The sequence below is a fragment of the Cucumis sativus genome, chromosome 5 (assembly GCF_000004075.3).
Source record: "Cucumis sativus cultivar 9930 chromosome 5, Cucumber_9930_V3, whole genome shotgun sequence".
Classification (NCBI taxonomy): Eukaryota; Viridiplantae; Streptophyta; class Magnoliopsida; order Cucurbitales; family Cucurbitaceae; genus Cucumis; species Cucumis sativus.
In genome coordinates this window covers 18,769,781-18,792,480 of record NC_026659.2, presented here as the reverse complement: position 1 = coordinate 18,792,480, position 22,700 = coordinate 18,769,781, and the positions used below count along the sequence as shown (strand labels likewise).

The 22,700-nt window shown below is 30.6% G+C and overlaps 1 protein-coding gene across 2 annotated transcripts; it reads left to right on the top strand.

The window, feature by feature from the left end:
* The first annotated feature begins 19,219 nt into the window (after window positions 1-19,219).
* On the top strand, window positions 19,220-21,120 carry LOC116404077. Of its 2 annotated transcripts, none has more exons than XR_004217017.1 (2): window positions 19,220-19,545; window positions 20,871-21,120. XR_004217017.1 is itself a non-coding variant. In XM_031886274.1 (2 exons), the coding sequence occupies exons 1-2, from the start codon at window positions 19,225-19,227 to the stop codon at window positions 20,248-20,250; spliced, it is 498 nt and encodes a 165-aa protein (XP_031742134.1). In that variant the 5' UTR covers window positions 19,220-19,224; the 3' UTR covers window positions 20,251-20,639. The 2 variants fall into 2 exon arrangements, 1 of the variants encoding a protein (XP_031742134.1); XM_031886274.1 differs by lacking the exon at window positions 20,871-21,120 and adding an exon at window positions 20,074-20,639.
* Window positions 21,121-22,700: the final 1,580 nt, after the last annotated feature.

Sequence of the window (22,700 nt, the reverse complement as noted above, 5' to 3'; positions counted from 1 at the left end):
TTAATTTTCTTCATTTTAAATTATTTTATATTTGGAACTTCATATTTTCTGTCTTCTATTTTTGTACTGCTTTAAATATAAGGGTGATTTTGCATGGTGTGACAAATAGGTAGAAGAACATAAATTATTAATTGGCCTCTCTGTCCTAACCCATGTGCATCACCTTAGTTTATTTACTTGCTATTTATTTCTTTTTTGATTTCTCAAAAATCAAACCAAAATATTTCTCAAATAAATAACTTACGTTGTGTCAACATCAATCAAATTAAATACAACTTGGAATTTTTAGAAATTTTCAAGGTACTGTAGTATGATTCTAGAACATTTAAATATGAGAATTAACACATATATACACTAATTAACTTATTCTTCAAAACATTTGTTCATATATATTATTAGCTACATTATTAAAGATTTTAATTTCAAAATAAATAATATACATCTATATAAGTATTCTACCTACAATTATTCTAAACACATTTTGAGCCATTATTGGTTCCTTCCAAGCTTATAACATATTATTCTGATTTTGAAGAATGTGATATTACTGTAAACTAGAATGAGGTGGGAAAAGAGTATGGATTTTATCAAAGCTAAAGAACACTAATATGATAGTGATTAGGGTAAATGAGAATCTTGTATTTAACTAAAATATAGTGTTTTTGAAACCTTCTACATAGTTCATCATCATTTCTTTTTTCTTTTTTTGAGTTTATAATTCACCGTTAATTAAATTTCAAATTCAAGTCGATTTAAATTATACTTTATTTATTTTCTATAACAGTTTTAAGTTGATCAGTTAGCTTTTTACAGTTTTGATTAGCCAGAGAAAATGTTTAAATGTTCTTGAAAACACAAATATTAGGGAGCAATGAAAAAATGTAGAAAATATCACAATTAATAATAATAGCAGTCGTAAAATGTAAATTAAGAAAAGTAGGAAATTTGAGTATAATTCTTAAATAGTTTAACTTTTATACTTCAAAAAAGTTTCATAAAAAAGGTAAAAAGAAAGATAAAATAAAATAACATGTGATGAGTATATGAGGAAGCAATTTTATTGTTATTTAAAAATTGGTGATAGTACAACTTTATATGAATGTTGATGTTGGAACAATTATTATTATTACACACTTGTAACATGGATTCTCTTTTTGTAAAAAGGTATTTATGATTTTGATTATTCTTATAATTAAATTAGGCTCGCAACTCAAAATTTAAGAAAATAAAAAGATAATAGTACCAGTAATTACCTTGATGTAAGTGCTTATAATAATGTAACCTCATGTGTATTTGAGCTTTGTCTTTTATAGTAACATATAATTAGTCTTCTAGTTATATCTCTTTTGTTTTTGTTTTTGTTCTTTTAAATACGAAAAAGAAACATCATATCCTACTAATAATCTCCCACAGAGTGACAAAGTTCCTTACATCATAATTACAATTAGCAACTAACCAATTCACTAAATGGTAAACCAAGATTAATAAATAACATAAAAATTCCACCAACCAAAATATACGAGCACTTATATTCCAATTTCAATGCACGAAAAGAAATGTACAAGAGCCAAAAGAAGAAAGCCAAATTTCAAATGCTCTTAATTAAACCTTCAAATTTTTGTCAATATGCAGACATTTTTCATTAATAATTTCATGTTTTAATGAGTTTGCCGTCATATCGTACACGTGATTTGATATTTTCATTACAATAACGTTCAAGAAAATCTCAACATAATCATACAACTTTGAATATAATATAAACATTCACTTGAACACATTTTTTAATTTTTTTTCATAACTTTTCGTAAAAATATCTATTAACAACGACATTTTAGTAATATATGAATAGAGAGACTTTAAACTTTTATATATTAAACTATCAACGTATAAAAATTATAGTATAAATATGGAGTAAAAATAGTATTTAAACAGTATGTGAAGTGTGTGAAATAAATGAATAAATTATTTAATGACAATGGTCAAATTAATAATGAAGAAGAAAAGCAGTAAATCATTTTTCCTTTTGGTATATTATATCATAAATAATGGGAAAATTGGAGGAGGAAGGAAACTTTTATTTATTTATTTATTTAGACTGAATTGGTTGTGCCAATCTCTTACAAAAATTAACCTCACAACAATATCTTAAAGAGAAAGTAATAATAAGTATAGATGTCAAAAATTAGGCATCCTTTCAAATCATTTATTGCTTTGTCTAACCTTTTCTATATCTTTAAGTTTAATCTCTTTTTATAAAGCATTTCAAGTTTATCTCTTACATTTATGTAATTATGAAGAAGGTTGGTAATGAAATGATTAGAACAACTTTGATTCATGGTTTCCAATAGTAACTTAAGTTTAGATAACATATAAAGATTCTATTTCTTTTTCTCTTTTTTTTTCAGTGATTTAAGTAATTGTTTATAAATGATTGTTAAATCAAATTATAAGCATAGGTATACATATAGTGTACACAAGTTATATAAATTAATTAATTTCTAAAACTATAACATATGTTTATTATGGTCATGATACCTAATATAACATGTTCGAACTTTAATAAGATATTTGTAATACATATATATACCAGATGACTAGTTGGGTATATGAATACTATTTGTTGAGTGCCTTGGATAATAATTTATAAAATTAGGTTTTATTCTTTAATTAGTTAAGACATGAACAACCCTAAGAGAATTAAATCATATACCAATATCTAAACTACTATTTGAGAAAACTAAAGTATAAATATCTTCTTTTTTTAAAAAAATTTATGAACGAAATATCCTTTCTTTTGCTCTATTTCTTTCTCTTTTTTTTTTTCGGTCTTTTAAAGGTTTATATTCTAATTAAATATCTATCATCCATTCATTAATATGATAGGTTAAGAAGAGAAAGGAAGCTTCATTGTTCAATATATATCTAAATAATAAAAATTGGTGTAGATTCGTTGTCGCATGCTACCCTCATGAAAACGAGCTAAGTTCCTTGTCTAAACTTCCTTCCAAACACTTGTAATATAAAGTTCATACTATCTAACACAGATGCATAAATTTTTTAGATATTAAATGACACGAACAAAATATCAAAACTAAGGATTAAACCGCCGATACTTTTATACAATTTTGTGCTTTAATTATATCTACTAAATTATATTGATATGACAAATATTCACTAGGATTAAGTATAATAGACAGAAAAATCAAGCCGTCAAATTGAATCGAAGTAGATCAAGATCTCTTCGTAAAAAATTTCCAAACCAACAAATTCAAAGAAAGAGTTGAGTAAAATTGACCTAACCAATCGAAGGATTGACCGATTTTAGCTCGTTTAAACGATGACTGTATGATACATAAATAGATAATAAATACATTAAAAGTTGTAAAATAGATTTAAAATAAAGTGAGTGATAGGAAAGTAAAAAGAAAATGAAAAAATGGAAAACCTAAAAAAGGAAAAGGTGGGAGGGGAGAAAGATATAAATGAAAGAGGGGAAGAGTAGGGTAGGGAGTGCTTAGGTGTTTTGAAAAGACACACACACATAATATATATATATATGAAAAAGAGTGCAACTAATAATAATACTTTTTATTGTGTTTGGGTAGTTGAGTGGTTTTCTTTTCTTTCTTTTTTTTTTTTTTTGATGTGATGAGATTATCCATTGTTACACAAACTTTATTAATTCATCTACAAAAGTGTTTTTGAAACAAAGAATAAGAAATGAGGTATATTTGTGTGTAAAAAGTAGGAATATATAGAGTCATACATTACATGTTTCCTTCAAAACTTTTCATCTTTTTAATTATTACTTTGTCAGAATCCATTATCTTACTTTTTCTTTTATTTTTTAGGAACCAAACAAACCTCACTCAAATATATACACACATACACATATATGTTAATTTAGGCTAATGAACAACTTCTTTTTAAGTGCTTATACATCCAATGAGTGCACCTACATTTAATAATATACTTTCTTTTCTTTTATATATTCTTACAAAATATACTTTCAATTTCAAATTATGTTATTAATAACTATTAATGTACATTTTTCTTTACTACATATCATGAAATTTTTTGGTTTATCACTTAAAAATCATTTTTTCATTAAAATATTAGTTAACTTCTAAAACCATTTTAATCTAAAATAACTCAAGAAACTCTTCTAAAATCCACTTTTAATCTTCAACATTATTATTTGAAGAGTGCTGATACCAACTCATATGTAATTCTATTTTTAAGACTTTTTAATAACTATATTGATCAAAGTTTCTTTTGTTTTCTAAAATAATTTACTTTCTATATATATATATAAAAGAAATAAAAAATACCCATTAACATCCAACAACAAAAAATTAAACCTCAAAACATACTTCATAACAAAAATTCTATAATAATATTTTTTTAATGAAAAAAATAACAAATCATAATAGAATGAAGGTTCTAAATGTAGTTTGTGATAATTAACCAAATTAGTAAATCTAGTATGACATTTAACGTACAACAAATCTATTATATAAAACAATTAGAGAACGCGGACATATTCCAAAAACAAAGAAAAATGGTGAGTCTCTAAACCCGCATTCCATCGTAGATATTTTTTGAAAGTTAATGCATACACGTTAGAATTTAACCGAAATTGTTATTCTCTTCAATACATCTTTATCATTAACAACCAAATCATAAATAGAAAAAGAAAAAGAAAAAAGAAAACTATTTAAAGTAATTAACCATTGTAGAAGAAACAAAGTGCAATAAATATATATCTTTTAGTTGGGCAGTAATATCAGATATATATATGTAATGTGAGCTGTTTTTATTTGTTACAAAAGGTATTATAGATGCATGCACCGTACTAAAGAAAAAAAGAGATGTTAAGACTAGGTTTTGTATGGTTCAAAATTAAAGTTCATAAAACGTTAAAGAAAATAATAATAATAATAATAAAAGGTTGGAAGAATATTAGAGTTTATGGTACAAATTAATTAATGGGGTGCAAAGTTGAGATAGTAGAATTCAGTTTATTAATGAACAAATACTTTCGTACACACTTTTATGATATAGTCTAATTTACTTACTTACTTATTTTAAGAGCTATCATTCTAAAAAGAAACTATACTCATTTATACTTTTTACGTACAAATATAGATATTGTATTCATTTTATGTATCTTGACATCATCGTTTATATAAGATATATATATTCACATATTTATTTATTTACTTTCTTCTCTCTCCTTCACCCTTAAGCATCCAAAGATTTTTCTTTTCCTTTAAGCATTATTGTTTCACATAATTGAGCACTTAGTTTTCTTTTTCATGTTGTTTACACTGAACAGTGAAAGGTGTTTAGCTTTTTCGCCTTTAGTTCATGTTAAATATGGTATGGTTGGCATAGCAAACTTTTGCACTACAACTTTGAGCGTCTTTTTATGCTCTTTTAGGAAAGATTTATCAGTGAGGAGTGATATTTTAGTATTTTTCATATACGTCGTAACCACTGTTCTCAATACAAGCTAAGTCAAAATAACGAGGGAAGATATTATTATCTTGAAAAATCTTCTTTTAGTTTATATATGTTTTATAGGTGATTTTGGATCATAGGATATAATTGACATTTATAACTAACAAAATTCAAGAAGAAGTATGATACGGGTGGAAATTGACAATTAATTAAGATCATGTAGGTTATCTTGACCTAAAGTAATGCTTTAAACCCAAGATATATTTCAAAGGAAGACGACCCACGATCGAGATCGAGGCTAACCTTCTCTATTCAATAATATATATATTGGAGCATATTATGGTCTAATTGGATTGTAAAAGATACTGATGGTATGAGTTGAAAATCCAAACCAACCTCCTTGATCGAGAATGAACTAGGATGAAGGCAAGGTCAACCTTCACCATTTGACACACTTTGAGCCATTCAGCTTGAGAGACAACCTATCTTATTTACGATTAGGAAACTCATATCTTAATCTTAGTTGGACAAAGATAAACTCTATATCAAATTTACTATGGTTTTATATAAGATAATTTAGATTTCTAACCTATTCTCTATTGTATAATTCTTTTTAATGATTCAAGCATCAATTTTTGTTTTGTTTTGGGATTCTTTCTTTTTGCAATTATAATAATTCAATTATTATATTGGTGTCTTGTGACGGTTAGTTTTTTTTCTTTTGGTCAAAATTTGGTATCAACAAAATATATATAGTGATGCATGTTATAGTATTTTTCATTTATTTTATTGAGTGAAACTCTCTTATACTTTCATTAAAGAGAAAACATAAATGTGGTTGTATTTTAAGTTGTAATATTTTAAAAATATGATGTCAAATTGACATTGGGTCAGTAGTTTGTGGAGGGACACATGTAGCTGTGGCAGGTTGACTAATGTCTTTCAAATCTTGAATGATGCACTTTTCTTTTTAGAACAAATGCACTTTTCCTTTAAATTTTAATCTTCACCATATTTCATATTTCTAATGCATGGTATAATGTACTTTTTATTATTTTATGAAAATTGATCGAAGACTACTTTTTGCTTATATAGTTAGGTGAATAATACTTTATATAGATTTATGATTATGGGTGCAATGAATGCCCTTTAACATGAAGTTTTGAATTTGTCCGTACCCTCACTCATCTCGTCTAGACATAATAGTCGTTGTTGCTAACTTTGTGTGAGAGTATTAACATTAGTATGGTGTCGAGCCATGTACATTTTGAAGTCTACATTAGTGTAGAAAAGTACACATACAAAGAGAGTTAAAGTTTATCACTTAAAAAGTCATTTGTCCTTATCTTTGAGGTAATTGTTGAAATAAAGTCACTTATAAAGACCTCCTATTGACACTTGCTTTGATATTTGTAATGTTGGTAGTGTCAAGTTGGATTTGATTCTCAAAGTTAAAGAGTGCTAGTGACGATCTCAACTTGATCGATATTTTTCTTTTGGTGAAACTCCACAAAGCTTGACTAGTTGGCTCCAAGAACTTGAAGGTTGTCGTTTAACCTTTTATTTTAAGACATCGAATTCCATACAACTACCTTAATTTTTGTTTGGGTTTGAGTTCAACCCTAATTTCAGATGTCGCCTTTACCAAAATGGATGAGGTTTCATTTAAAAAATTTAACATATAAAAAGTTAAATTTGTAGTCAATTCCATGTGATGAGTTACGTTACATATGTTTTGTTAAGTAACACTTCAATTCAGTAATATTTAATATATAATTCAAATGATGATTATTATTTTATTTACTTTTGGAGAGTTACTTAGTTGCTACTTTGTAAATGGTAACTTATATCTTTAATTAGAATCTATCTCTTCCTAATATGATGAAGAGTTTTCCTATCATCTTCTCTGGTTATTTCTTTTTATCTTAACTTGAGTTAAAGTGAGTTGAAAACAACTATTTAAGAGTTCTATTAGATTGAAGTAAGCTTGAGGTTGATCTATCAAAATTAGTTGTTCATGTTAAGAAAATCATTGTAACTAATTTTACTTACAACTCGTGCAAAGCTAATAATTGTACTTTCAAGATGATATTTTTCATGCATGTTTGTACTACCTATTATTTTTTTTCTTTTCTACCACGACATTGAGATTTTGTTTATTTACTTCAACTATTGTTATATAAATAACATATAATCATTTACATTATGATTATTTGTATCTAATTAAAATGACATCGGTTTGTTTAACGTTAAATTATACAAAGTATTCCTTCAAACACAGTTGAGACAAGGAAGGAAGGATCAACCTAATTTTCTTTTCTAATTTATAGGAATTACTCCTCCTTATACTAAGCTTTCTACTTACCCTATTTTAAAACCACGGTCAGTAATTAGTGACTAAAAAAGAATTTGATTCAAAAGTAGTTAGATTGAAATAATTAAGATTGTTATAATTATTTTATAAAGTAGAAAATTTTGTTTTTGGGAAAGAAAGTCAACATAAGATTGGTGGAGATGATAAACATTGCATTGAAGCTATACATGATACCCTAAGATTATGACAATGATTGATTAGTGGTTAGCGATAAAGCAATTTGGGCTCTCTCTCTCTCTTTCACTTTTAAGTACTTAATGTGAAAAAAGAGAAAAGAAATAAATTGGATAAAAATTGTCATTATCCCTCAAATAAGATGCAGAAGCAATTGTTTTGATTATTAGTTGCCTTTTTATTTATATATATATATATATAAAATAAAGTAGTAAAAAAATTGACAAGTGATTCCATTGATTTTGACAACCCTCCACTAGTAGAGAGCCACCCATTTGCTTCTTCCTTTTTCTTGTTTGAAGGCATAATGGACCCTCCATGTCCACACCCATCAAATAAATGAAAACCTTTTTTTTCAAGTTCTCACTTTCAACTTTCCAAGTGCTCAACAGATTGAAGACTTTTGGGTTTCAATTTTCAACCAAACTACTAATCTTCTTCGTATTCCCCTTTTTCTTTCCCCATCCCCCACAAAGTTTGTGTTCATAGCTTTTTATTCACTTTGGTGACCTTATTAAAAGAAAAAAAAAAGTTATTTCTCTTTTTTTTTCCTGAACTAAATGTTGTTTTTTTAATGAATTGTAGGAAGATTGAATATCTAACTTAGAGATTATAGTTGAATTATTGTTCATCTTGTTTTTACTTTACTTTTTCACGTAGAAATTTGATGTTTGTATTTGACTAGTTCTTATTAGATACAAAGTTGAATTCAAATTGTATTTTGATGAATTAATTTAACTTAATTCAGGAAAAGTCGTGATCCAATTTTACAAAGACGTGAATACATTTTTTTGTAAAACAATTATAAAGCAAAAAAGAAATGTTTTTGAAAAATGATATTTAAAAAGAACTTAAAAGTAGTTCTACAATGTTTTCTTTTTCGTGCCAAAATTGGTAGTTAATCGAGGAATGACTAGAGCTACTTTTAGGAATTAACCCGCAAGAAACTTGTCTTAGAGATAATGGACATTAATTTAAATTTGTTTCATTCATCCGTGAAACACCTATTTGGCAGCAACAACACCAAGGTTATCCTACCAAAGTATAGGTGCTGCTGAGACCAAACATCCCATTTTAGTTGGAGTAGAGATTTTGAAGAGAAACAACACAAGATAACAAGATTACAAAAATAATCTAGGTAACATACGATGCTTTTCCTAAATTGGTAATGAATAAGAGTTGGCCGAGAATGCATGGATTGACATATACTGAATTAGATGAGGTAATATATTGTAATCCACCAATTATATTATGATAAAGATAAGGGTCATGAAGAACTCATGAAAATATTCAGCTCCCCTGCCAGAAACAATGGAAGATGATGAAGTGTAACACAACCTGGCTTTTTTACTACAACTGACATTGGCTGTTACTAAGAATGGTAGGTCTAGAAAGCATAAATTTGGACCAAATAAAAGCAAAGGTGCTCGAGATGAAAGCTTTAGAGGAACGTTTGTAGTCTCTAACCAACCATTTTGCTAATTTTATTCTTAAGCTGGAAGTCGAATTTAACTTTGCTAATGTTATCAAGTCCCTAAGTTGTGTTGATCGTGATATGGTAGAAAATCATTAGCTTGAATTTTTATGTTCGTTATGGTATTAAAAATGTATATGATAGTACCATAAAAGTGTAATGTGTTTTAAGTTAAAATTTCTAAGATAGTTCGCTTATGCATCGATTCCTTTATTTTGTAGGAATATTGATCGTCTAAGGAAGCTAAGGAGTCCAATAGAGCAAAAACAACTCAATTTTGAATTAAATCGGGTTAAAAGAAAATGAGGAGGAAAATCGTAATATTAGCCAATCCGACGCCTTGCCATGGTGCCTTAAGACTCAAAAGTCCCATTTTCGTGCAACATTACGACTTCCAATTCAAAACCATAGCGTTGTTGTATAATGTCGCATTCCTTTAAAGAACGTTGTGGTGCTGAAAATGGTTACCTGCAGTGCTGCAACGCCTAACCATAGTGTTGTGATGCTAAGAACTTTTGCATCGGGTCAACGTGCGCACCTTCCTTGCATCCTACCTCATTTATATCACTTCACTTAAAACTCAATACCCATTAGTTTGGGCACTCTCATTTGAAAATTTTCTCTCCAAAATCATCAATAAAATTTCAATATTTTCTCTCGAAGCTACTCCAAGATCAATGAAGAACTAAAAGATACCTTCTTGGAAATGAGTGTTTAGTTGATCTTTTTTGAGAAATTATTTTTTGATTGCATTATCTAATTTCAATCTTATTTTTTCATGAGTTCTTGTTTGAATGACTTGATTAATCATGAGAGCATGAAACTTTCTTTAGCTTCTAATGGCACTAAGCACAATTTTTTACAAGATTGATCGGTAATTATTGAATTGATTTTAAGGATGTATTTTCTTTTAATCGTTTCTTTCAATAATCAGTTTGAACTCAATTAATCAATCCATGTACTCTTCCCACTTTTAATATTGGTTAAGAGAAACCATTATTATTTGTGCCCAAGATTTTCTTAAAACAAAAAAGATTTACTTGTTTTATATTACATTGAAATTGATTCCACAAAAAAACCCTTTACAATTTAGAATTTTTAATTCTTTGATAAAGAATTTTAATATCCTAAACAAATTTCTTGGGATTCAACCCCTAACACCCTTTACTATGTTTTGTTAATTTTATTGATTTAATTATGTAACGATCCTGAGGTCATTAATTTAAAAATAAATAAAAAATTTGACACTTTCTTAAAAATAGTAAAAATAAATCTTTATCAAAATAAATTTCAAACATGTTCCTGAAACAAAATTGATTGAATTCCATAAAATGCCATAAGAACATGCTGCAGTTCACTCTAACTAATTTTTTAAAATATGTAAATTAAATAAAATGTTTAAAATCAAGATACTCAAAAATGAATAATGACAAGCGGAAAGCAAGATTGAGTCCCCATATGGCATGTCACGAGAGTCTTTTCTGTCGCTCGCCAACTTTCCATTTTCTCTACCTTTGTCGAAAATATTAAGCATAGAAAAACGGTGAGTATAAAAATATACACAGTAAAGAACCTACTAGTAGTCCCGTTAAGAGATCTGTTAACTTCTCATCAGGAGGTACCATAAAATAATGATATCGTGTGCATGTTGGAACAATCTGAACTAGTGATTCTATAGAAACACTCATATATAATCTAATGATCCCAAAAGAGCTTGCAATAAATTAGACTATGAGTGACCTCATCAGACCATCCATAAATTGACAAACTAGTGGTCTCGTTAAACACACACAATTGTAGAGTTGTATAATGTGGTGATTCCGAGGGACACCGTACATGTGGGATACACAACCTAACAACCAAAGTTAGTAGGCACCATAGTCCAAAAGCATGTAACAATCATCATAAATATGACATGAACCTCGCCTAATTACCAACTCTAGTCGTACAATTAGAGACTAATTAGAATGCATTCACGATAAACATCAACCAGTTGATAGTTGATGTATTGTGGATTGTGATGATTATACATGTATTAGATAGAAGCTTCATACTCCTACCTAAGCATTGTTAATTAACTACAGTGATTCATCATTTTGATTGCTACAAGTTTTCCTCTATCTTGCCCAAGTGCAAGTGAAGAGAGTGGTTTCCTAGGTAGGTCAGGGTCAAAACAGGGAATTTGTTAAACTCGAAATTTCTTTAACCTTTGGAATTTGCTAAGATTAGTCAAGGACAAGAGAAAATGAAATTTATGGAAAAATAAGGTAAAAATATTTGGAATTTTAAGTTTAGGTTTGAGAATAAGAGAAAAGTTGAGAAATTTCGCCAAGTATCAAAATGTTGGTTTTTGGATATTTAGAGGTAGTGTGGCGACAAAGGAAGGCTAAAGAGCCTCCAAAAGGGTGTCATTGAGCAACAAGAAGAGGCTTGAAAACCTCTAAAAGATAGGCATTTGAGGCTTATCTTTGGGCGGCCAAGCTAGGCGAGAAGGATGCATTGAGAGGTTTGCTAGGCATTTAATTTAGGCTTGGCAAGAAGGTTGTCCATATATAAGAGGTTGATGGCACGCGAGGAAGGTTTGCAACAAGAATGTCTGAGAGATTAGTTGGGTGAAAGACATGGCCACGCGAGGAAGGCTTGTAGGCAAAGAAGATTGAAGACTGTGTGTTGGAGTTAAGGCCTAGCTGCAAGTGTTAAGAGGTTAGTTGGCCGAAGGAATGGTGTCACGCGAGAAAGGCTTGTAACCAAGTATGGGAGGTTAGCTAGGAGAATAAGGTTCCACGCCAGAAAGCTAGGCAGTAAAACTTGACATTGTAAGCATGGAGGTTAGCTAGGCGAGGAGAGGCTATGCGAGGGCTATGCGAGAAGACTTGGAGGTTAGCCATATTAGTAGGACTTGTATGTGGCATGATGGGGGCATTTAGTTAAAAGTAAGTCCAAGTGTCCAAACTATATCATTGTGCACTTTTGAGGTCAATGAGGACATGGAGAAGTTGCTGAGGTGTTTACAAGAGCTTAAGAGGTGAGCCTAATCAAGGATTAAGTGTCATCCTAATCGCATGCAAGGGACTCTATAAATAGGCAAACTTTAGCAATCAAATTCTCATAAATTACTCATCCAAAAATACTTAAATTGGTCTTAAAAGTTCAAAAATTGAGTCTAGTTTGTGGAAGAGGGCTGCTGTTCAATTTGGAATTAAAAAAATGTTTGGGATTGGATCAAGTGAAGGCACAAAGGTCATTTATCGGGTGAATATGAGCAAGGTACACTATTAGAAGGCTACAAAACTTATTACTTGGAATTTTCCATTGAAAATTTGAGATAAGAAATTTAAGACGACTGAGAGAAACTTTGTAAAAGGAAGTTTTATCAAAAGACTTATAGATTTTAAGTTATAGTTTTTTAAAGATGAGTCATGATTTTAGAAGTTAAACAGTGCCTGGGTAGTGGTCATGAGTCATGCATGTGTAGGCAAAATGGGCTTGACATTTTGGTTATAGAGGTTATTTTGGGTTAGGTTGCATGCACATGATAAAGTCATGGCACAGTCGAGCAGCAAGGCACGCGCATGACCCTGCCTTAGAGGTTAGCACGACGCATGGTGTGCGGCAAGCACCAATGCATGCACCATGCAAGCGAGGGACACTGGGTAGGCAACAAGCACGCGGCGCACGCCCCACCTCAGTGAGGTTAGCATGCGGCAGGACTCAAGCCATGCACTCGCGACCAGCTCCCTACACCATGTCAATGGGCTCCGATGAGTTGTTTTTTTTAACTATTTTGGGCTATATATCTTGATATTTTTAGAAATTTGTAAGAAATTTTTAGATATTTTCATGTTCAAGGAATCAATTAAGGATAAAATATGATTTTTTTTCAAGACAAGAAAAATTGGGAGGAACTCCCAAGACCAAGGTTATATTCGAGTGATTATGAGTAACAAAATATTTTTGAATGCTATTTATTGAGCATAATTTTAAGCTCCACAAGCAATAGCTTGTGAGTAACACCATGATTTCTAAATGATTTATTAAGCATGTTTCCAAGCTTACAAACAATAGCTTGTGAGTAACATCATGGTTTCCAAAGTATTTGTTAAACATGTTTTCAAGCTTTACAAAATAGTTTGTAAAATGGTTTACTAAACATGATCTCAAGTTCTTATACAACCCATGCTATGTTTACTAAAATGATATTTCCAAGCTACGCTATGATTTCATGAATTCAAGAAAATGTTTCAAACTTTCAAGGAAATATTTCATGTTTTCAAATGTTTTTTATCCATGTCTAAATATCCATGTATATATGTGGTTAACTCCATATTGATGGTAGGTTGACGAACCTATTTTTAACTATGGGCCATCAGGAAGGATATAATGTTATTGTCTTAAAGGAGGAGGGTTAGCTATCCATCAACTATTCTGTCTTCAGATGAAGGGGTAATACTGCCCGTGGCTAGAGGACTATCTTTGAAAAGCTATTCAAATATTCAAGTTTCATGTTATGATTATGTACTAATAAATATACTATATTTAACTAAGTAATGTCATTCATCATGCTTATCCAATTTCATATATTTAAAATACCAACATACTTTAAATAACTCATGAAATTTATAACCATGCATTAATACCATACATTATAACATTTTTAATAACTAAAAATGCATGAACATGCTTAACTTAAGGTGACATTTATCTAAATGACATCCATAAAGCATTTAAATTATAGCGATTGAACCTGTAAAATTGATCTCTAGGATAAAATAAAGCAATAAATTGGAATAATTAAGATTTAAAATATCCTAAAACTGCTTCTAAAGCTCCAAAACCAATCTTAAAACCTTTAAAAAGTTTCAAATCGGACCTAAAAACCTTGAACTAGTTAAAAATAGCATCAAATCGACCCCAAAAATCTTGAACCAGCCCAAAATATGAAGAATCAGCCCGAAAATAGACTGAACCGACATTAAAATGCAAAATTGTGTCGAACCAAAGCCGACTGCGCGAACCAAGTCAACCGTGAGTCGAACCGTAGCCAACCGTCTGGGCTGAGTCCAAGCCACACCCGAGCCTCCACGTCGAGCCTCAAAGCCACGTCTCTCTTATGTGCTACTGACAACAGCCCATTTTCTCCCCCGAGACACGCGCAAAGTTTTTTTTCATCTTGGTTTGCATCATGTAGTTGCGTAAAATCACCCATTTGAGGTCATTTGGTGGTCCATTTTGGGTGAATTTGGTACCGTTTTTCTTAGAAAAATACCATGAATCCAAAATTGGACTAAATTACAAGATTTACAATTAAAATTACCCAAAAATGCAGTGGCTTTAAATGATCATATCAAAAAATTGTAAATCTATGGCCAAAATTTACATCATACATCAAATTGCAAAACCACATTCATAATGCAAAATTTCACCAAAACTAATATGAAATTTAAAATTCCCAATTAAAATTTGAGATGACTCATCTGATACCAATTGAAGGTATTAAAGGTCTTGACAGTGGAAGATTTTACAAAATTATTCTTCAATTTAATTTAATTTGGGAATCCTAAAATACCAATACATTGGCAATATTTAGAAATAAAATTCTAAAGGGCTAAGCATCCTTTTAAATTAAAAGATATACAAAGAATGAAAAACTCACGTAATTTGACATCTCTGAATCTACTAAAACTCTAAATTGGGAACACCACCCGTCGAAAATTTTCCTATCCTCTAGGATGAGATTGATTTGTGAAAACCAATTGGAATGAAAAAAATGTGTTGAGATAAACTATTTTCAGAGAGGTACAAACATAGGCTAAAGAAAAATTGTTTTCTTCGTGAGATTCTATTAGTTTAAAAATATTAAATTAATAGAAATTTCAAATAAACTAATTAATTAATTAATTAAATTATATTTAAGTAATATTTCATTTAAATCATATTTAATGAATATCTATCACATATCTTATAGTCTAAAATTAAGTTAATTAAATAAAATTAAACTAAAATATTAATTAATTCTCCAATTAATTAGTAGCTAAATTAAATATCTTATATTTAACTTAAATTTGAATCATATTTCAAATATAAATTTCTCTCCCCACCAATAATTTTAATATAAATCTAATTCACATTAAATTAATATTTGAATTCATTCAAATATTTTATCTCTCGTAAATTAATTTTGAATCATATCTAAAAATTAAATTTATATAATAAAGTTTGATTAAAATATAAATTTTATATTATAATGTATCACCATATATTATACTAATATATTTTCAAAGTAAAGTTGAATATTTCAAATTACAACAAATATAAATAAATTTCATTACCGTTTACGAGCTAGGAAGGGGGCCTAATGGACCTACAAATTAGGAACTACAACTATATGAGATTAATTGGCTAAACTCACTAACCACATTAATCAATATTCGTTAACAGTGTGTACATTCTACTAAAGACTCATAATTGAATTCTTCTCATTGTAGATATATTTTTATGTCCACGAATATAGACCAATACCAAAAAATTAGTTCTTCACGAGTGTTCGTAACACCAACTAGATAAATTATCGTTTTACCCCGTGTTACTTCTAGTCCTTAAATATCAGTGCTCCTCTAATAAACAACCTGTTTATGGTCCAACTAATAAAAATAAGCCTCTCTCGTGCCATAGAGAGGGAAATACCATTTGTTCAAGTCTCGGAGACACCATGTAAGGAAACACTCATCTACTTACCTTAAAGTCGGGAAAAAATGAATTTCATCTTGTGTGATTATATTTTCAGCTCCCTACTCGGTCTTGTCCCCAAAATGATAAGCATTTTAAGTTTGAAATTTGGTCAGCCTCACCCGTACAAATCAAAGGACAATCCATTGTGAACATGAGTTTATAATACACTAAGGATTAAGATTAAGTTACCTAGGTCATCCTAATAAAATAGAAATCTAACTAGTTAATGGAGTTACATCTAGTGGTTATTATTCTGTGGTTCGATTTTATGCAAACTCATTGCATAGGATACCCTCACTTGCATGTCACCTACACGAACACATTGAACCATTGCATTTGTATCAAATATAAAGTGAGTCGTATCCGTAGTGTTACCAGGCTAAGGTACTCAGCCTTATCCATATACTATAGACCATTTAAGTTGATCTCGAACATTGATCATGTATGTCTCTACATAATGTTCAAGACTCATCAAACATCTTAGGATGTTAGTTTATTGAATTTAGGTATCAATAACATTTATTGAAATTATAATGATAACACTTTATTAATAACGGTCAATTAGATCATATTTACAATCTACGAGTTTTAGGACATAAGTCCCAACAGATAAGGAGAATCAGACGATTAAAAGAGTTTGACTTTCCAAAGAGATAAAGTTGGAGTTTCAAGAGAATATCCAATTGCTGCGAGCATTCTAGCCTACGTGTCAGGTTTGGGTTGGTTGCATGACGCGGTGAATCGGTAAAGAGACATTATTAAAGAGTGGAGGTGACAATGGATGTGAAAGGTCACTATAAATTGGGCCAAAGGCCAAAGGAAAAGGGAATTTCTATAAATGATAGATTTTCTGATGAAAAAAAATAGGAGGAAGTTCTGAATGTTGAACAATCGGTTAAGAGAACCACTAGACGAGGAGAGAAAGTCGAAAGCAGAGAAGGAAGAGTTGAGGCTAAGTGTTTTCGTGAGTGATCCTTATAATGATCAAATGTTTGTGAGTGCCAAAAAAATTTCGAAAGTTGTTTCTAAAATATTATTTGTGTTATTTAAATATTTTCTATGCTCGAATACGAGTTTCTGAATAATGTGAATGATTCTTTCTAAAGTAAAATGAGTATTCCTCTACAATTGAATAATCGTTTATAACGAAAACATCTGCATTTATGATCTTCGTTTTGGAAAGAAATATTTTGTAAATACTTTGTTATATGTATTCTTCGTAAGCTCTTTTTTATGCTTATTACATGACTTTGCTATTTTTGTGATAATTTGTGTTGGGAGTAAGTTGTGTGCTAGTACTCCCTTGTTGTTAATCATATGGTTTGTGCTTTGTGGTGTGGTATGATATATCGCAAGATGTTGTGGAAACTTCAAGTAACTCGTGTGACGTTGGTTGAGTGTGAATCTCATGTCTCAAAGAGGGGAGAATCCCAGGTCGGGGTGAGTTGTGATGTAATCTTGGCATTGGACGCTGGTTGAATGTGAATCCTAGGTCTAGGCGAGGAATGATTTATGACATGTTGGTTGAATGTGAATCCCAAGTCTGAAGAAAGATTGAAGATAATGCGATGCTAGTTGAATGTGAATGCCAGATTTGAGGAAAGTTGAGTATGACGAGATGCTGGTGAAAATTTGTAACTCGTGTGACACTGGTTGAATGTGAATCCTAGGTCCAGGTGAGGGAAGAATCCTAGGTCCTAACAATGAGTTTGAATGCATGATGGCTTGAGCACGTGGAACTTGTTGTGCTTGTGGTGATGGTTTGTTTGTGGTTTGATGCGATGAGAATCATATATATGTTTGTGATTTGATCTTGTTATTATTTATTATCTGAATCTTGTTCTTTTTCCCAAAAGGTTTTCCTCAAACCCATCACTCACTAAGTCCTTTTGACGTACGTTTTAAGTTTTCCCTTCCTAGGTTGCCAGTCGTTAAAGTCAAGTAAAGGATGGTTCTCAGGTGTAGAAGCCAAGTTAAAAAAGGAAAGGTTGTTATGTAAGCTCATACAGCATGCTAGTCATGTCATCTTATCTCACGTCTAAGGAGTTAATTGGAAAGCGCATCACTTCTTAAGGTAGATGGTCTAGCTCGGAAGAAAGATGAGTGCAACATCTAGGCTGGTAAGGCCAAGCCCGGGGAGCCAGAGAATCAAAGAGTTAAGTCAGGAAAAGGTAGCCCTAATCGTTGTTCGTAAAGTTGAGTTGTTGGACGACCCAAGTGAAGGATGAAGTGAGGCCTTTACACCCCTAGGTAGCTCGCTACAAGAAGCAACATTTAGCGATGAAGAAAGAAAAGGAGTCTTACACTTTCGAACACCTTGGCGCGAAAAGGCAGCACATTGGTGGAAGAAGAAGGACGTGAAGATCAGACTTGGTTTTATTTACAGTGAAATAATAAAAGGAAAGTATTTGTAATTTGAGAACTTTGTGTAAAGTGTTAAGTTAATAAGTAGATGAAGTTTTTTTCTTTTATTTCGCTATGTTTTATCTTTTGTGTTTATCGCTTAAAAGCTAAAATTGTTTAAAGTTAAATGTCAAGATTTAGGCGAAGGAGCTAAGTTCAAAAGTTGTTTTCCGTTGCAAAGTGTTTTGAAGGTCTCTAAGGTTCATGTAAAGAACTATGCGAAGAGGTTTGCGAAGGGAGTTATTCCGCTTACTAGGCATTTGATGTGTCATCTCGCGGATGTTTAGGCGGCGCTATGTATTTACACTATGTGTGATGAAGTTACGTTAATGCTTGACTATATTTACACACCAGTCAATACTTTAACAATTCAATCTTGATGGAAAAATTCTACAGACTAAGCCCTCCAAAATTAGCCAATTAAACCTTCATGAAAAAAACACCAACTTAGAACCAAAACTAAATTATCTTTGATGGGTATATCCAAAATCCATAAAAAAAAAAACCTCACCAAAACTTACCAAAAGTGACTAAAAATGGTTGAAAAAGGTTAAAAGAAAATTTGGCAGCTTGGCTAAAAGAGGAGGAACACGTGGCTCAGACTCCAATGCAGATTGGGTTCACATGCATGGTTAAAAGAGGAGAAGGGCGCGCATACAGGTTCAGCTCGAATGAAAGGAGGTTGGCTCGCGACTTCATAAAGGTGATGCTTGCGCGAAAAGCAGCTCGAAAAGCCATAACAATGAGGTTAGATTGCGAATGGAAAAGGGGCTTCTCGTGGCGACTCGAAGTAGAGAGGAAGAAGACGGGTTCTTCATCTATGTCTGTGCAAGGACCGATGATGAGGCTTGCTATTGGTCGACGATGCACAAATGGTCGTCGAAGGGGCTTTGCAGTGGCAGTGCTAGGATTTGAACGAAGGAGGAAGGTGAGAAAATTGTTTATTTGCTTAGCACACAGATCGAGACTAAATTTATAATAATAATAATAAATGTTATTATTATTACTATTATTTCCTTTTCGTTAATACTTTTAAATAAATCATATTTTTCTATTTTTCTATGAAATGTAAATATTTTTTCAAATGTTCTATTTTTGACAATTTTTCTTAAATATACATAAAAAATGTACTTAATTAATTTCAAATTCAACAAAACCAAAATAACCTCACATTTAAAACAATTCAACATAGCACCCAATATTCTTAAAATAAAAATTAAGATAATTAAATACAGAATTTCCTTACGTTTGAGTTCACAAATTATCTTTGTTGGTTGTGGCTTGAGTGATCTTTAACCATCTATATTTTTAACAACATCACTTTTGTCCCATACTCAACATCTTGAATTCTAAAAAAAAAAAAAAACAGAGAGAGATTATGTGTTAATTTTTCTTTTGGCGTATGACATGATCCTTCGAGAATCTCAACTTTGATTGCTTTATAAATATTGTTTAGAGGAGAGGTGTATTTGAAGGGAAAGAAGAGAATAAATGCTTAATCAAGATCAAGATCATGAAGAGGAATTTTAAGAAGAAGGAAATCCAAGAAGAGAAGAAATGGACGAAGCAAGAGAAACTAGGGTTGAAGACCACCATTTCGTTTATCTGGAGACCACCATTTCGTTTGACTTAAAACTAGGGCCAATATACCCCTTGCCCATGTTTAAAGGAAGTTCATGAGAAGACCCATACAAACATTTGAAAGACTTTCACGTGGTTTGTGACGGAATGAGACCTCACGACGTGACTGAAGAACAACATAACTTGAGGGCCTTCCCATTTCTTTAACTGATCAAAGAGAAAACTTTATTATCTTTCGTTTGAATCTATCAGTACATGGAATGCTCTCAAAAGGACATTTGTAAAAAATTTCTTTCCCCCCTTTAAGAGCCCACAGTATTAGAAAAGAGATCTAAAGTATAAATCAAAACATAGAAGAATCAACATTCGAATATTAAGAGAGATGCAAATAGTTATATGTGAGTTTTCCACATCACCAAATCTCTAACCAATATTTAATAAAACATTTCTACTCTAGTTTACTTGCCTCAGATTGAAATACGATAAATACGGTCGCATATGATGCTTTTTCTAACAAAACTCCATCGGAAGCAAGCAACCTAATAAGTACTATGGCAAAAAATTCACAAAACTTTGGAAATAGAGCAACTGGCGTGGATTTTTTTTTTTTGTCTTCAAAAGAGGTAAACGAACTTAGATCTCAGTTATCTAATTTGACTTCTCTTGTGATAGTGAAGAGAGCAAGTCAACAGGTCATGGCTTATGGAGTTTGTGGAGCACTTGGTCACTTATCGGACAAATGCCCTAAAGTCATAAAGGAGTTCAATGCAGTATGAGGCTTTAATAGGAATTATGATCCTTATAGTAACATATACAACGCCAGATGGAGAGACCATCCACACTTGAGATGAGGAAATAAAGGACAATAAAAATCAAAGCCTTCCTATCCTTCCTCTTCTTCTTGAGCGGGTACTTCTCTTAAAAATATTGTTGAGATTCTAGCTAACAACTCTCTTAAATCTCAAGAAAAGATATGTCAATTAAAAAAAGATTTAACATTTATACTTTTGTTAAGTTTTAAAATTAGTTGTTGATCTTTGCTCGTAGAAAAAGAAAAAGAGGAAACATATGAGATCAATATGCTCGAAAGAAGCAAACAAAAAAGAGTTAAAAGCGAAATCCTAGGAGTTGTTTCTATCTTTATAATCAGAATGAAGAGATGGAAATGAATTAAAATTAGGGATAGTTGCAAGTTTAGCAATTTGATTTAAAATAATTAAGTATATAACAACATTTTAAAATTTTTACAAATACAGCAAAATTTGTCAAATTCTATTAATGATACACCGATAGACTATGTTGTAAATATTGGTTTATCATTGATAGATCATTGAACGATTACCATTACCCTTAAAATTATAATCTACTTTTTAACTCTCCAATATTTTCGAGCATAATTATGGAATCGAGCGTAGTGCAAAAATGTTGTCTTGGATAGGGAACTGCGAGAAAGGACCAACAGTTGGGCCTGACGTTTGAACCGAAAATTTATCTTGGGGTCCAATGCGGAGGATTGGGCTTATAATTGGTGTAGGGTTCCAACTCCAACCCAACAAAACACAAATGCAAATTCTTCCCTCTTTTCACGTGTTTTCACCTCCAACAATCTTCTCTCCATGGCATTGGCAGTAGCAACTTCTCCTTTTTGTTTTAGTCCCCATTAGAAATGCAAATATTCGAGGGATTAAGCATCAAATAGTCAATGATCCAATATTTTAAAAATATTTCCTACCTTTTCAATCACCCAATCCTCCACCTTATCAATTTTGTATGTTTTTATAAGAAAAAGTTGTAATACGATCAGGTAAATTGTTAGAAATCACGTAGTTGAGTTTTCATCTTATAAAAATAACTATTTTTTAAACAAAAAAGTTGTTTTTCTCAATCATCTCGAGCAATATCTACCATCGAGAATTCTTTAAAAATTAAAATTTTCCAAATATTTGAAAATAAGGTTGACAAAATAAGTAGCAAAATAAAACATTTCATTTTAAAAAATATAAAACAAAAAAAATAATAAATTAGAAGAATGACAAAGTGATTTGTAGGGCTATTAACTATGAATTTATAATTTACCAAAATATCCCTACTTCAATTCCTAACCACCAAAATTTCATTGAAATTAAAAATGGGATATTTTTAAATCCTATTAAAATAGTTACTAATAGAAAATTCTAAAGTTCAAATTGTAACCATCAAATTTGAAGTAAATTGCTAATATTTATGATTAAAAAATCTATTAACTATGGAAAAGCATAATATTTTTTTAAAAAACTTAGATTACTTAAAAAAAAACTATGGAACACAACATTTAGAATATAGGATTTCATTAAATTTGGGCAACCAATTCAACACATCATAAATACCTTATATTTTTACTAGTTCAATGTGAAAAAAATAACTATTAGTTATAGACTTAAGACCCATGAATACCTTATACTTAAAGAAATAACTAAACAGATTGCACTATATTCTTAAAATATATTGTATTTGGAAACAAAA